This window comes from Polypterus senegalus, chromosome 3, assembly GCF_016835505.1.
Source record: "Polypterus senegalus isolate Bchr_013 chromosome 3, ASM1683550v1, whole genome shotgun sequence".
Lineage (NCBI taxonomy): Eukaryota > Metazoa > Chordata > Cladistia > Polypteriformes > Polypteridae > Polypterus > Polypterus senegalus.
Window position 1 is genome coordinate 42008273 of NC_053156.1, and position 17502 is coordinate 42025774.

Consider the following 17502-nt stretch of genomic DNA (forward strand, 5'->3'; position numbering starts at 1 on the left):
TATGCTGCCTGCAGCGTCCGCCCTGTGAGAACGAACACGGTGCGGCCAAAGGCAGGTAGTGAATCGCCCACCACCACCCCCATTCAACAGGCAGCCATCCGAAGCACACTACAATGCTACCCCCTGCTGCCCCGTTCACCCTCAATGGCCTCCGTTCAGCCACAACCGGGTCACTGTTTGCAGCATCACCAGCTGCCCACCGAGAACAAACGAGGGCAGCCGTGTATGGTGGGCGGGCAATGAAGCGCCCCCCCTCTGCTCCATCCAGCCTGCATCCAGTCAGGAGCAGTAGCTGCAGCGGCATAGTGAGCGGGCAGTGAACCGCCCCATCAAGCCTCTGTCCTGCACATGAGTGATAGCTGTGGCCCCAGTGACTATGGACCACGTATCACTGCTTGCCGCCGGGAGCCGCCTGCGGGACACTACACTACACTGTGCGAGCAGCGAAATCTCTCCCCACCCCCCAGCCCTACGTCCAGCCACTGCTTGCAGCATCCCCAGACCAAAGATGACGGAGCGGCAGTTACTGAGGCGCATGCGTCACAGCTGCGGCCCCATTCGTAAGTCGTAGGTCGGATGTCCATAACCCGAGGACTACCTGTATTGAGCTTTCGCAAAAAAGCAATTGTGTATAGTATCATTTAAAAAGAGTTCTACTACAGAAAAGTGCTCGGTACACATTGCACATAGTACAATGTAGATGATATATTAAGGCAAAGTTTGTTTAATGTATATTACATCCATTAAGTAGTTTCTTAGTTATTGTATGCTGTTTTTTTTTTCTTTCTCAATGTTTCAGGATGAGCAGCTGCCCCTTGTGCTTATTGGTGTGTTCATTGAGCAGCCTACCCCATTTGTACCAGAATTCTTGGAGCGATTGGTAAACATGGACTATCCCACAGAGAGGCTGAATCTGTTCATCCACAATAACGTGAGTTTGTGTACACTCCATCATATTCTTGTTTTCTCCAGATAGAAGAGATTAGAGACTACATCCAGCTATTGGAAAGTAGCACAGTGTGCAAAATTGTTTTGTTTAAACACAGTAACAGAATGATGTGTTCTTCTTATACAATGATGCTTGGCATGCCCTCCATTAATGGACATGAAATGAAGAGGAAACTGTTTTCATTAAATAAAAAGCTCTATTCGCTTCAGTGATCAGGAGAAGCAGCCTATTTTTGACTAACTCCAGGACAGTCACTCAACCAAACCTGAGGGGCAGTAAACTGTCAACAAACTGGGGCTGTACATTTCTTCACAGCAGATTCTTGGGTGTGAGCCACCTTTTAAAATGGGGATGTTTCTTGGTTTTTTCTTGTTTCCAAAACAATTGAATGGAATACACAAACTGTTGCTTTGCTTTTTTTTTTATTGGTGGGTTAGGGTTAGACTTGTAAAGGCTTAAGGTCAAAATATTTCTGGCATAAGCTCTAGTTTTGTTATTCTGTGTTGCTGATAACAGTCTATTTAGGTATATTTCTGCAGTTCAAAAAAGAGTGTTATTTTACATTATTATTGTGTTATTACACAAAAGTATTGCATTGTTTCACAAAGGTATTGCATTGTTATGCAAAAGATATCACCTGTGTAGTCAGTATGATTGTGCATGCACATGCTCCGGACATCTGTGATGGCTAATAAGGGATGTGCATATGTGCAATCAAGCAACAAGAATAGAACAAAAGTCATAGGAATGCATTTAATTCTGCATTCGCTGAGAGGTAAATTTTAATCTGCACAATTTAGTGTCACAGGGAAGCCAAGTCGTCGCAGCAGCAGTTGAGCGTAAGTCAAGAAGCAACCTGCTGGTAAACCTTAGCCTTGCACATGGACGGATAGGTGAAGAAAACATCTAGCCTGCAATCAAGGGAACTGAACAAAAGTTATAAGTCCTGCATTTCATTTTATTCAGATTATTGCTTTGTAAGTGTGGTATAGATGTTTTAACACAGGCAGAGTGGTAACTCAGAACCAGCATTCCTGACTCATGCCACCAGGATCTGTGTGGGTGTAATGCAAGATGAAACTGTGGTGGACGATATGCTTGTCCTTTGCAGGGCACCTTAGCACAGCCAAGCAGTGGAGATCACCTGTCTGGGTTTTCAGTTGATTGCTGTATAAATTATCCTTATCTGGGAGGTCCATCTTATGATGAGTTAGTATAGTGGTCCTAATCTACAACATAATGAAGACAAAAGAGCATTCCAAGCAAACATTAAAAAATGATTGGAAGTCAGAGAATTGGGACAAGAAAACGTCCAAGTCACTGAAATATCCCTTGGTGTCCAACTAAATGAATCGTTAAGAAATAGAAACCGCATCGCTTAGCTGTAAATCTACCTGCCGTTGGCCATCCACAAAAACTGAGTGATCATACAGGAAGAAGACTAGTAAAGGATGTCACCAAAAGACCTGTGAGAACTCTGATGGAGTGAAATGCTACAGTTAAGATAGATGGTTAAGATAAAAGGTTCACTTTCAAGACAAAACATGAGCCTCTGGCAACTTTTCTTTGTTCAGGGACATAGTTGGTTCTTTGTGCTGCAGGATAAAGGTTTAGAGTCTGGACTACCCTGTGGCAAATCTAGGGTGACCATACCTGACATTATATATGTAACCATGCCAAGATCACACTTGCCCTAGTTGACTTACAAATTGTATCTATGTGAATACAACCACGACAAAAGCATGCAATACATTTTAAGCACTATAATTATTTATTCCTGAAAGTGCCTGAAAACCATTGACCTGTGTTTTCTGCTGTGATAACCTACCACCTTGTATCGTTTTATGACTGCAGGTTGTGCATCATGAGAAGCACATCCAAGTGTTTTGGGAAAAGCACAAAGATAAATTTCCAAATGCCAAATTGATTGGCCCAGAAGAGAACTTAGGCCACCGTGATGCCAGGAACATGGGCATGTAAGTTAAAGACTTTTTCTGCCATTGACCTAGAAATTGGATGCCTGTGGTAACTCAACAGAAGCCTCGTAGTCTTATAATCTACACCTAAACTACTATGGGTAAAGATAAGCTTCAGTAGCCAAGATGGAGAAAATGTTAAGCATAAATATTGTACATCAATATTATACCACACCGTGGGTGTATTGTAGTGATTCATTTTTTATTTTTTAAGCATTCTCTCTTTGAAAAGCTTTCATCTCATAAGCTCTTCCTGATCTACAGAGATCTTTGCCGCAAGGACCCTCAGTGTGACTACTACTTTAGCATGGATTCAGATATCGCTTTGGTCAATCCAGAAAGTCTGAAGATCCTTATTGAGGAGAACAAGTAAGAAATGAGTTGTAGGGATGGGGTAGTTGGGTCATCAATGGTATAGTCATTGTTTCTATTGACTAAACGTATTACTGTATTGTTTTTTAAATTTCTTTTAGTTTATGCAAATTTGTGGTCTGTGTACATTATAAAGATTCTTACTATCAAAAACAATGTGCAGTTTATTTTCTTATAATGACATTTCTATCTCCTGGCACTTTCTCAAATCCATTTCTATTTGAACTGCTTTTCATTTCCCTACTTTTTATTCTTTTTTCATTCTTTTTTTTCCCCCTTAAATGCACACTGGTGTAGCACTACTTGAAGCAGACTCTTTTGCAAAACAATTGCCTGGAAATAGAGTGTAAATCAAGCAAGTAAAACATGGAACTAAGAGTTTTTATAACACACACTTGTATGCTCACATGTGGTAATATATCATAAGACCTGCCTAAATGTTGTCCTAAAAAATAACTTAATATATCTTTAATGCACTTGTATCAGATGTGCATTTACACCTCAAAATGGAATTAACCATTTTCAATGAACCGTCCCCTATGAACATAACTGGGCAAGGAGAAATCAGATTGCACTTCTGATATTTTTGCTATTCACACTCCACAGCATAATCGAAAGGGATCAACTGAGGTTTCTTGCCCTAAGTTAGAAATTTTAAGTGCAATACTAAAACTTCCCTTTTGCATATTCAGTGCCAATAGAAGCAATGAAATGTTGTAGGTCAGTGCTGCAAGTTTAGGAGTTTTTGATAGTCTGATATATTCATATATATGAATTCTATTTTGAAATGGTACAATACTTGTTCACCATATGAGATGCTCTTTCCTGCTCACCTGTTCTTACTTGTTCCACTACACACACACACACACACACACACACACACACACACACACACACACACCGCATCCAGCTCAGTTGTGCTACTTTTAAAAATTAGCTTTTCACTTTCAATATTGAACAAGAAAATCTGCTGTATGGCTCACAATTTAGCCAAAAGTTAAGGTTCATATGCCAACAATAATAAAATTTTACATATCCGAGTGTATTTAAACACAGTTTCAATATTCGAGGTGCTCAATACAGTCATATGAAAAAGTTTGGGAACCCCTTTTAATTCTTTGAATTTTTGTTTATCATTGGCTGAGCTTTCAAAGTAGCAACTTCCTTTTAATAAATGACATGCCTTATGGAAATAGTAGTATTTCATCAGTGACATTAAATTTATTGGATTAACAGAAAATATGCATCGTAACAAATTTAGACAGGTGCATAAATTTGGGCACCCCAACAGAGATATGACATCAACACTTTGTTGAGCCTCCTTTTGCAAATATAACAGCCTCTAGATGCCTCCTATAGCCTTTGAGTGTCTGGATTCTGGATGTAGGTATTTTTGACCATTCTTCCATACAAAATCTATCCAGTTCAGTTAAATGTGATGGCTGTCGAGCATGGACAGCCTGCTTCAAATCATCCCATAGATTTTCGATGATTTTCAAGTCAGGGGACTGTGACAGCCATTCCAGAACTTTGTACTTCTCCCTCTGCATGAATGCCTTTGTAGATTTCAAACTGTGTTTTGGGTCATTGTCTTGTTGGAATATCCAACCCTTGCGTAACTTCAACTTTGTGACTGATGCTTGAACACATTATCCTGAAGAATTTGTTGATATTGGGTTGAATTAATCTGACCCTCGATTTTAACAAGGGTCCCAGTCCCTGAACTAGCCACACAGCCCCACAGCACGATGGAACCTCCACCAAATTTGACAGTAGGTAGCAGGTGTTTTTCTTGGAATGCGTGTTCTTCCGCAAAGCGCTTTTTTTTTTTTTTTTTTTGACTAAATACTCCATTTTTGTCTCATCAGTCCAAAGCACTTTGTTCCAAAATGAATCTGGCTTGTCTAAATGAGCATTTGCATACAACAAGCGACTCTGTTTGTGGTGTGAGTGCAGAAAGGGCTGCTTTCTCATCACCCTGCCATACAGATGTTCTTTGTGCAAATTGCGCTGAATTGTAGAACTATGTACAGATACACCATCTGCTGCAAGATGTTCTTGCAGGTCTTTGGAGGTGATCTGTGGGTTGTCTGTAACCATTCTCACAATCCTATGCATATGCTGCTCCTGTATTTTTCTTGGACTGCCAGTCCTGGGTTTAACAGCAACTGTGCCTGTGGCCTTCCATTTCCTGATTACATTCCTTACAGTTGATGCTGACAGTTTAAACCTCTGAGATAGCTTTTTGTAACCTTCCCCTAAACCATGATACTGAACAATCTTTGTTTTCAGATCTTTTGAGAGTTGCTTTGAGGATCCCATGCTGTCACTCTTCAGAGGAGAGTCAAAGGGAAGCACAACTTGCAATTGACCACCTTAAATACCTTTTCTCATGATTGGACACACCTGTCTATGAATTTCAAGGCTTAACGAGCTGATCCAACCAATTTGTTGTTGCAAGTAATCAGCATTAAAGCAGTTGCATGCATTCAAATCAGCAAAATTACAAGGATATCCAAATTTTTGCACAGCCGGTTTTTCACATTTGATTTAATTTCATACAACTAAATACTGCTTCACTAAAAATCTTTGTTCAGAAAACACCCCAGTACTCAGATGTTCCTAGGAAAGAAAGACATACCACTGTTATCTTTTTTTGTTGAAAGTAGAGTAAATTATTATGCAGGCTGAGAGGGGTTCCCAAACTTTTTCATTTGACTGTGTATACGTATATATAGATATAGATAGATAGATAGATATAGAGATATAGAAATAGATATAGATATATAGAGATATAGAGATATAGAAATATATATAGATATATAGAGATATATATAGAGAGAGAGTAGATCTATGGTTTGTCTGCAAACAGTAAAGTGCTTATGATTTCTAAAGAGTTTATTACAATAATCAGATGACAACTGCAGCCTTCCAGAGAAAGTGAAGCTTAAAAAAAAAAAAAAAGCCTTCGCAAAAACAAGATTTCTGGCATGATGTAAATGTGGCCGTTACAGACATGATGAAAAGGTTGTGTGAGGCTTCAAAAACCCATAAATTGGCCTGGAACTTCACTGATCTTCCCAGAAGGGCCTAACCACCCAGCGAGCTAGCTGTTCAAATGGTATGTACAGACCTAAATGTATATAGACTCAAAAGGTGGAACTGTTTTTAAAAGTTCAAACATACACTCAAATTCCCAATAATATATTAAAATGTCTTACAAGGGATAGAAAACCTTAAAGCTCAGGTTTTTAGGGGAAAAATCTAAAACCAGGAATCATTATTTAAGAAGGATTTTTTAATAATAAAGTATTTGCCAGAAATACAATCCAGAACAAACAAGCCACAATACACAATCTAAATAGCAGAATCCAAGAACACAAGCACTATTCCATAAAAAAAACAGAAATGATCAAATGAAAATAACAGTCACATAAACTCCAAAACAAAAATTCAGTGTTCCACTACTGGGATTCTATTTATGATAGAGATGTAAAACCCAAAGGAAGACCCTGCGACAGTGATAACAGAGTGGCACTGCCTCCTGAGGCTCCACCCATACAGTACTGAAAATGGCAGCACATTTAAAAACTCTGCATAGAAATAATAAAAAATAAACACATTTAATAAAAATCGCATAAAAACATGATAGTATAATTTAAAATTAACAAAAACAACCAATTAACAAAAAATAAACATCAAACTAGACAAAAATTGTGGCTTGTTGAACAGCAGTGAACACAACCCTAATATTTATTAAAAAAAAAAAAAAAGAATAAGATATTAAGACAGTATTGTAAATGGTGAAATTCAGTGACCCTTTTGATTTGGAACAGGCACATTAAGACATGATTGTTTCTCTTTGTGCTCACATACCTTTGTTTGCAGTTACTTACTTCAAATTCACATGGTCTGTACCAAACACCTTCATGCCTGTCATTAAATGCAGGCACCCCCCTCCCTTTGCTTTTGGGTTGTTCATTCTTCATTGCCTTTCCAGGCAACTCAGGCACGATGTAATACAGAGACTGAAATTCCCTGTGTTCATATAGACACGAGGACAGATACAGCATTGGAAAACGTTAAAGTGAGAAGACATCTTATATGTTAAAAATGAATAGACCTCTTCGGGCTTAGATTCATTTAGCAAGATAGGAGAACAATGTGTAGTGAAGATCTTTTGATGAGATAACTGTCCAACAAAGTCTTTTGAAGATGTTGATGAGTTTTCCATGCAATTTGACTACAGATCCACTCATCACAATCTTCAAAAGACTTTTGAATAAGTGTACTCCCTTAAGAAAAAACTTGTCATCTTTACATAGTTTAAAAAATGTTGATCTTCAGTTGTGTGTGTTCTTCACCACCTGGTGGAACTGAAAATGGTATCAAATTCCAGTCCTTTTTAAATGATTGTATTGAAGTTGAGAATTGTAATGTTTTGAAAATCCTAGCTCCAATTGAAGTATTTTGTGACTGGTAAAATTGGTATGATATGAATATTACTCTATGGCATCATCATCTGCAAAAGAAACTCCTTTTGATCACAGAAGGTTTGGTGTTATCATTGTAGTTTCTTACTACCACTTCAGCATTAGTATTAGTATTATATTTTTAAAATGAGCCTGTATGCATTGTCAGGGATTTGCCAAGATCAGTATCTAAAGATTAATATTGCTAAATGTCACACATTGCAATATGCAAATTCCCTAGCCTATAATATACAAAGACTGGTACATTTGTGTGTTTAATATATTTGGATTTTACATTCTTCTACTAGTTTTTTCCCCCTTGCTTTTATATCTGTAACTTTTTTATTTCAATTGTACCTTCTTTCACTTGTGCCTTTTTTCTTCACAGAGATGTAATTGCTCCCATGATGTCTAGACATGGGAAACTATGGTCTAATTTCTGGGGAGCATTGAGCCCAGAAGGATACTATGCTCGATCTGAAGATTATATTGATATTGTGCAGTACAAGCGCATGTAAGTATTGAACTTCATATCATCAGGAGCATAAAATGTTGATTTATAGTTTTTTTTTTTTTTTTTGGGAGAATGTTAAATGCTGAAGTGAAAGCCAAGCAGCTGTAAAATACCCATACAGAGTATGAAGTTCATAATGAGCTGCACTGGATTAATCAGTCCCACCTGTGATTGCATTACCATGGACATTGAAAACCATATTTGTATAGTGTACTGTATGGTAGGTGGCAAATGTTGGGGAATTTCCTTTTGAACAGCAGCTAAGATCATCCTTGCAGTGGTTCCAATGGACAGCCCTTTATTCAACAGATCTGAGGGAGCACTTCATATAAACAGACTGAGTTCACTATGACAGATACTAACAAGTATAGAAGACCTTGAATTAATAAAGGCTAGCATAATTTGCATAACACAGTGTATAATGACATTACATTTTACACTAATCAAAATAAAGGTATAGTCCATCTCACTATAAACCTTGTTTGGGTCAAAATCACTTTGAATGAATAATACAGTTAATGAAAGAATTAAATACATTAAACAAACAATTGATCATGTGATCTCCCATTGATATCTTGAATACAGTGGACTCAGAAAGTCTTATATAAAAAATTTAATTTACACAAGTCCAGGAGCTCATAGTGCTTTGGAATGGGAGAAGAGACTTTGGGAATTTTGTGGCTGTTGTGCAAGTGCTGTCCAAAAACCATTGTCTTCAGGTTATTTTCGTGCAAGCTTTAGCCCAAATGTCAAAGGTTCCAGGTACACAAACAGAGATGTAGGACTTCAGTCTTTCCCAGGCCTCGTTTGGCAGTTCCAGAGGACCAAGTAGCAAGCAGTTATGATGACACACTAGTTAAGTTGTGTTAAAATGAAACTAAGCATCCATCTTTGTTAACTATGTAACAACAAGCCTAGATTTGTACTTGTGTAATTGTTTGGGCTTCCCATGATCATCTTTTGTTTAGTTTAGTCATAGTTTATGATTTTTCTCAATAGACCAACACAAACTAAGCTTATATTTTACTGGTTAGACAATACTGTGAGCTAGCATAGGTATGTGCAAGTATGACTCTGATGCTCAAGATACCAGTTTCTTCTCAATGTAGGGTCTGAGTCTAAGGCTGGGAATACTGGCTTGGTCAAATTAGCAGTGGTGTGAGAACTGCAAGGCAAGACCCTGAGAAGAGAATAAGAATAGGTTAGTACAGCCCAGTCATCATGAAAGCCACAATTTTAGTCTAGACAAAATATAAATCAACAGACAATAATAAATGATTAACGGACCATACCAGCAATTCTAACACAAATGCACAATCCTATTGTGATTGATACCAAGACTGTTGATTAAAATAAGTAAAGTAGATGTTGTCGTTGGAGACAAAAGCATAGTTTTGGGATGCTTTAGGTCATTTAAGTACTGGTTACACTTACAGTGGACGGTAGATCATTTCATAATATAGAGGCCCTATAACTAAAGTCTCTATCCCTTGCATTTGCCTTATTTAGCTGTGAATTATAAAAAGAACTATGTCTTAAAATCACAGTGCACACTGTGGAATACAAGCAGTAATTAGTTCTCTATGGTGAGGAGAGTGTGCAGCTGTTCATTACTTTTTATGTCAAAATGAAGATTTTTAAAGATGAAAGTAAACTTAAAGTCATGCACTTACAATTCTGGATTAAGTGTTTTACTGCAGAATCTTAATGCACAGTAAATATAAGGCAAAATGATTATTTAAACACCTTGAAAGTAAAACCTTGTAGTAGTAGCTTAAATAGTACAAATTAATGATTTTTTGAATTCTGCATAATAGAAGTAGTAATATTGTTACACATAGAGTTCAGTGAAACTATTTCCTGCATGTCTGACCAACAGCCAACAAATCACCACTCTCCAGTGCCATGATGAATAGGAATATATTAGAACTTCATTTTAATTAAAAATAGAAAGTCTCAGTTTGGGCTGTATTTTTAAACATTAGAAACCAGATATCACATTGGGGTGTCATGTAGAATTTCAGCAAATGTGAAATGTAGGTCCTGCTTGGTGAAGTAGAGGCAAGGAAAAACATATTATTTGATGGCTTAAGCAGTGCTATAAGCAACAAAATGAAACTAATGGAGCGGCACAGCCTGGTGAAGGCACTGAAAAATTAAAGTTCACAAAGTCGTACAGTGCCCAAAATAAACTAAATAAATAAATAAATAAAAAAGTGGTCAGATATCAAAGTCAACGTGAAAAGGCGAGTTGCAGCCCAATGTCAGAGTGTCAAATGGAAGTGTATTAGGGACACAGAGAAGGGAAAAAAAAATAGGGACACAGTGAAGAAAAAATAAAAGGTTTATGTCGAGATTAAAGATGAGATGTTGTTTTTAATCTTATTTGTTTTGTCACTAAAGTAGAATGTTGTAAACTTTATTTTAAAATTAATGTTTAATTTACTAGAGTGTTCCCCGACCCAGTGTTATTTACTATGTGCTTCTATAAATGGGCTTTCTTTTATGCCGACAGAAGCACGCAGACAGGGATCATCACACAGAATACATTATATTCATTATATTATAGCTCTCTGAACATTTCAGAATACTAACATGTATACTTGATATCATTAAATCATGTATTAAACATTTTAGAGGCACGGTAGCACTGTTTCGCCAGTCCCTGCAAGCATCGAACGCGAGGCAGGAACAATCTCTGGACAATGCACCAGTTCATCGCAGGGTGAATATGACCACACAGATACACTAGTAGTGTCACTTTAGCATCACCAAATCCCCCATTCTGAATGCCTTTGGAAGGAAACCAAAGCATGCTAAGGAAACCCACCAGGGAAAACATTCAAACCCCAGGCAGGAATCACCCTGGACATAAGCCCCTTAATGCAAGGCAGCAGCGCTTCCACTGCACCACAGTGCCCCGATATGTTTAATTATTAACAGTATACATTATTTAAAAATATTGTGACGTCCCGTCGAATAAACACACTCAGAAGCCGCTTGTCCGGGGAAGTCTTCCAAATGCCGACTGGCTTTTTATTCAATATGCCGCGATATAAACGGTGCCCTACAACCGCCCGTTGTCTGGGTCACGGGGACACCTCCAAAATAACAAAGACTAATCACCTTTGTCCTTAAAAACAGTTACTTCCCTTCTTTACACCTTATGCTGTTCTCCTCACTTTCTCCAGTCTCTGCAACTCACCCTTCCGGCCACACCACCCCTTTTTATCATGCCCCATTAATTAACCCGGATCCCTGTCACTCATCTCTCTCTAGGGAGGTGCCCCAAGCCCTTACAAACAGGGTTCCCCCAAGACTCCACCCCAACACTGCTTCCCTTCCCTTCCCTATAGCCCATGCAATGGCAAGACACGTCACACTGCCCCCTCCTCAGCTCCTCGTCCCCGAGGAAGCACATAATCATGCAGATGTCTTGGCAGCTGTCTTCGCCGGCGTGGGCGTCTGTTAGTGGAGTCAGGCCGGGCAAGTGGTGTAACATCTGAGCCAGGATTTGTAGAAGGTGTTGTGGCAGTCATGGGTGCAGGTTGTGAAGGAGCACAACCTCTGTAACTGGCCAGACGGTCCTGATGCAAAACACTCTCCTGCCCGGAGGTGGTAACTGGACCCAGTAAACAACCTCCCCCACCCGTTCCAATACTTGACAGGGTCCCACCCAAGGACTATCCAGCTTTGGAGAGCATCCCTTCTGTCTTTTTGGGCCATACACCCAAACTTGATCACCTGCTTGAAAAGGCTGCCCCCGAACCCGAATGTCATAGTGGCGCTTCTGTTTTTCTGCTGCTACTCTTATCCGCACCTTCCAAAGTTAGGTGCCACCTCCAATCGATCCTGCAACCTGCGAGCATAGTCAGGGCCTGGAGGTTCAGCTGGGGTGTCAGGGGGAACACCATATACAAGTGCAGACGGTGTTCGCAGCTCGTCCTAGCATTAATAAAGCAGGGGTGCATCCAGAGGATTCCTGCACAGCAGATCGGCAGGCCATCAGAACCAGAGCCAGCTGTTGGTCCCAGTCCTTTTGATCTTTAGAGGTGGTAAGAGCCAGCTGTGTGGTCAGAGTCTGGATAAACCGCTCGGCTAGCCCATCACTCTGGGGGTGTAGGGGGGTGGTTCAGGTTTTCTGGATGCCAAGTCTCTCACATACTTTTTGAAAGACCTGGCTTTCAAAGTTTCTCCCTTGGTCTGAATGCAGTTCGACAGGCATCCCAAACCGACTAAAGAATCCTGTAATGAGAGCTTCAGCAACAGTCTCAGCTTCTTGATTAGGTAGTGCATAGGCCTCGGGCCACTTGGTAAAATAGTCCACTGCGACTAAAACAAACCGATTCCCCATAGCTGAGCAGGGAAATGGCCCAAGAATGTCAATTGCCACCCGTTCCATTGGAGCCCCTACCTGATACTGTTGTAGTGGGGCAGTAGACCTTCCTTGGGGTCCTTTCCTGGCTGTGCATAAATCACACTTGCGGCAGTAGTCCTCTACATGGCGCCTGCACTGTCCCCAATAAACGCCTGCCTCACCCGCCTTAAGGTCTTGGTGACTCCAAAATGACCAACTCCAAGCGTTCCATGCATGTTCTTCAGGATCTCTTCACGCAGCTGTTGTGGTACAACGATCTGCCACCTCCCTTCTCCAGTTGCAGGGTCCTTCCATTGTCGCTTCAATACCCCCTCGTCCACAACCAAGCTGTCCCACTGGGACCAAAGACCCTTAACTGCAGGTGATTCCAGTGCCACTTCCTCCCAGCAGGGACGATGCTGTTCCTCTTTCCAGTGGAGAACCTTCTTGACCTCAGGGTCACATTCCTGACTAACTCGCCATTCTTGGGTACAACCTGGCACTGAAAGAGCTTGGCACTGAACCTTATCAGGATCCTCACAGCTTTGATCTTGACGCTCCCTTTTCTCACAATAGGCACATCCCTGATCTGCGCAGGGTCGTCGAGACAGAGCATCTGCATTTTTGTGTTTCTCACCAGGTCGATGCTCTACTTGAAAGTGGTAAGTCTGAAGCTCCTCCAACCAACGAGCAATCTGACCCTCAGGTTCTCGAAAAGACAGTAACCACTGGAGAGCAGCATGATCAGTGTGGACTACAAAGAGAGACCACACAGGTAGTGCTTGAAGTGACGAACAGATTCTACCAGGGCGAGGAGCTCCCTCCGAGTTACACAATAATTCCTCTCAGCTTTTCTGAGAGCACGGCTATAGTAAGCCACCACACGCTCTCCCTCTGGGTGCCGCTGTGACAGCACAGCCCCTAAGCCCACATCACTGGCATCGGTGTCAAGGAGAAATGGCAGGTCAATATTGGGTGGAGCCAAGATCGGTGCACCGCAAAGGGCTTCTTTCAATTTACAAAAGGCGGCTTGTTGGTCCTCCCCACTGGAATGCTTCATCTGGGCTCAATAAACGATGCAAGGGTGCAGCAATAGTGGCAAATTCAGGTACAAATCGCCTATAGTAAGAGGCCAGTCCAAGAAATTCACGAATCTGCCTTCGATCCTGTGGCTCTGGCCACTCTTGCACAACAGACACCTTATCTTTCTCTGTGGTGACACCTCTTTGACTCACACGGTGACCCAGAAATGACACTTCTCTCCGGAGAAGGTGGCACTTATCAGGATGAAGTTTAAGGTTGGCTACACGAAGCTTCTGCAGAACCTCCCTCAAGGACTCCAGAGCCTCCTGGAATGTCTTGCCATGAACCAGTAAATCATCCAAGTAGACAAGGCATTGAGTACCAGACATACCTGCCAATACTTTATCCATTAACCGTTCAAAGGTAGCTGGAGCATTGCAAAGACCAAAAGGCATAACTCGGAACTGCCAGAGTCCCTTTCCTGTGGAGAATGCAGTCTTAGGTCGAGCTTCAGGTGTTAGCGGCACCTGCCAGTAGCCACTGCGCAGGTCTAGTGATGAAAACCAGGCTGATCCTGCCACCAAATCCAGGGACTCATCAATGCGAGGCAACGGATAGGAGTCCTTGATGGTTACAGCATTTACCGCCGATAATCAACACAAAATCGCCACTTGCCATCCTTCTTGGGAACAAGGACCACAGGAGAGACCCAGGGAGACTCAGAGGGTTCGATAATCCCGGCCTGTCTCATTTCCTGCAGAATGTTCTCAGCTGCTGTCTGTTTAGCTAGTGGCATACGGGGCGCTGTTTGATAGGGAAAGCACTCCCAGTATTGATGTCATGCTGCACAAGAGAAGTCTGGCCAACATCATCTGCAGAGGTAGCAAAACGGTCCCTAAAGTCATGTAATAACTGCCAGAGCTGGCGCTGTTGCTTGTGTGTTAACCCTTTCCTGTTGGCATTCCAAACAGTGCTGACAACCTTCATTACTGGTACGGGTTGAGTGATGTTAGTAAAATAGGCACATGTTCTTCTTGGGAGCCACCACTGGTGGTTCCTTCTGCCTTGCTGGTGCCCTAACAAGGGAGTGTCCCAATGCCTTGAAGATACAGAGTCCCCATCTGAAGATCTATTCGCTCCAACTGCTTGTAAGAAATCAAGTCCCAAGATACAGGAGTTGTTGATATTAGCCACCCAGACATCCTGCACCCACTGCTTCTCAGCAATACAAATGTCTACTTGTGCTCTGCCTAACATGGGGGTCATCTCACCTGTAGCTGTCATCAACTTAGTAGAATTGGCTGCACATAGGACCGCCACATCCAACATGTCAGGATGGATAATAGATGCAGTTGACCCTGTATCCACCAGTGCCTTGCATACATGGCCGCCAATCAAAACTGAAAGGTGACAGTAATCTCCCTCACCCAGCTGACCAACAGGGACTGTTCTTGGGGCCAGCGTTGTCCCTCCTACACTGGTCCCATTTCGTTTCCCGGTACAATGCTTACTTGGGAGTCCTCTTGTTTAGCCCTACTGGGGCAGTCACGTTGCAAGTGTCCATGTTGTCCACAGTACCAGCAGCGGGGGGGCATTAGGCGTGAAGGATTCCTGAACTCTGTACGGTAGTCACTGGAGCCACTGCCTCATACTCTTGTTCTACATCTATGGCCTTAGTTTGGTGGATAGCTTCTGGTCTCCTCACCTTGGTCGACTCTGCTGATGGAAGAGGTACTTGGCTGTAACCCTCTTTAAGTATTTGTTCTGCCTCCTGGGCGCAGACAAAGCTTGTTCCAAGGTCTCAGGCTTAGCAAAACGGACCTGCTGTCGGAGATATGGTGGGCTCAAACCCGCAGAAATGCCTCCTTAGCCAACTCTGCCTGCACGGATCTGTCAAAATGGGGATAACCCGTCGCACCAGAGACTGTACATCTGCTGCAAATGCCCCAGGGCCTCAGTTGTCCTCGAACCCTCTGCTCCAGCTGTTGTCTTATTGTAGTCACAGCTTCTATATGGCCAAACCGTCGCTCCAATGCAATTTCCAAAGCATGGGCATTTAACAGCTCATCTTCTGGCACATCCGTCAGAACCACCAATGCATCACCATCCAATGCTGCAGCCAGCTGCACAGCTTGGTCCTCCAAACTCCAGCCATTTGCCCTGGCAATCATGCGAAAACGGGTGTTGTATGCTTCCCAAGACCCAGTTCCATCAAATCTGCCAATCTTTAATACAGTCCCACCCATCCGTTGTGTCTTTATTTCATCACTCACATGCACCGCCTCCCTAGCCGCCCTCAGCCACGTGTTGTCCATGCAGCATAACAGTTCTGTGTAGCCACGGCGCCCTTCGCGCAATCCTTCAGCCAACACGTTTATTGCCTCTCCATCTACGTGTGCCAGTAACTGCCCTGCTCCATAATCCTCCGTCCATCCGTACGTATTTGCTAAATAAAGGAAGCGCTGTTTGAATTCGGTCCACGCCAACACACTCGGAAGCGCTGCAATTCTTTCGTTTCTATCGCTCCGTCCGGCCTCGCATTAAATTGAGCGTCTTCCATAAAATGGGGTCGCTCTGCAGGCTCAACAGCATTCAGCCTTATAAATGCAAACTGTTCCGAAGGAGGCTCTAAGTCGCCCTCTTGCTTCACGCGGGCTGAAAACCTGCCCTCCTCCATGAGTGCTAACTGCCTAGGCGAACTTATATGCGGCGTGAACGCTTCTTTAAATACACTCTCACCCGGACTTTGACTGCTGCTTCGTTTCATTTCCACACTGTCGCGACTCCGTTTGTCTAATAACCAAATCCCACTTCTAACACCAATGTGACGTCCCGTCGAATAAACACACTCAGGAGCCGCTTGTCCGGGGAAGTCTTCCAAATGCCGACTGGCTTTTTATTCAATATGCCGCGATATAAACGGTGCCCTACAACCGCCCGTTGTCTGGGTCACGGGGACACCTCCAAAATAACAAAGACTAATCACCTTTGTCCTTAAAAACAGTTACTTCCCTTCTTTACACCTTATGCTGTTCTCCTCACTTTCTCCAGTCACTGCAACTCACCCTTCCGGCCACACCACCCCTTTTTATCACGCCCCATTAATTAACCCGGATCCCTGTCACTCATCTCTCTTTAGGGAGGTGCCCCAAGCCCTTACAAACAGGGTTCCCCCAAGACTCCACCCCAACACTGCTTCCCTTCCCTTCCCTATAGCCCATGCAATGGCAAGACACGTCACAATATATATTAAAATTTATATATAAAATGTATTATACATGCTTTAACACATTTCATCATAAAAATATCAAGTATACATCCTAATATTCTAACAGCACACAGCTCCAAGAGGATAGCTCTTGGAAGTCATCATCATCTGTATATATGCGCTCTCTTCCCATTCTTTAATTTGCAATGTCTTTTAACAACACTAAAGCAGCCATAGTTGTTGGAGCAGTGTACCCATTCCATGTACCATTTTATTTTAGAATGATTACAATCAAGTTCCTTGAATTTCTAGATTATATACAATTAATTTTGGTGTATCTGATAAAGCCTGCTTCATGGATGCGAATATGAAAAGAAAGGTAAACCGCACAAAAACACTAGCACTGCTTTGACGCTGGATGGAGCCAATTTACAAAACCAAGCAGAAACATCCGTATGGATGGTTTGAAGCTGCCGTGAAAATGTGTGTAGCTTTATGCCAAGTCTAGTTTTTATACATCTTGGTGTGAGTGTGGAAATGGCTGTACACAACATTTTTGTGGATACGCACTGTTTAGACTTGAGGCCATAGGAGTTAATGAGAGAACTGGAAAAATAGTAAAAATAAAGAT

General features: G+C 41.9%; 1 protein-coding gene across 1 annotated transcript in view; it reads left to right on the forward strand.

Moving 5' to 3' along the window:
• The window catches only part of plod3 (procollagen-lysine, 2-oxoglutarate 5-dioxygenase 3), a 70385-nt gene that overhangs the window by 35485 nt on the left and 17398 nt on the right, over positions 1 to 17502 (forward strand). The window contains exons 9-12 of the mRNA XM_039747043.1: positions 800 to 931; positions 2804 to 2925; positions 3190 to 3294; positions 8158 to 8283. Of these exons, the coding sequence (XP_039602977.1) occupies positions 800 to 931; positions 2804 to 2925; positions 3190 to 3294; positions 8158 to 8283 (485 nt within the window). The remainder of the gene's footprint in view (positions 1 to 799; positions 932 to 2803; positions 2926 to 3189; positions 3295 to 8157; positions 8284 to 17502) is intronic.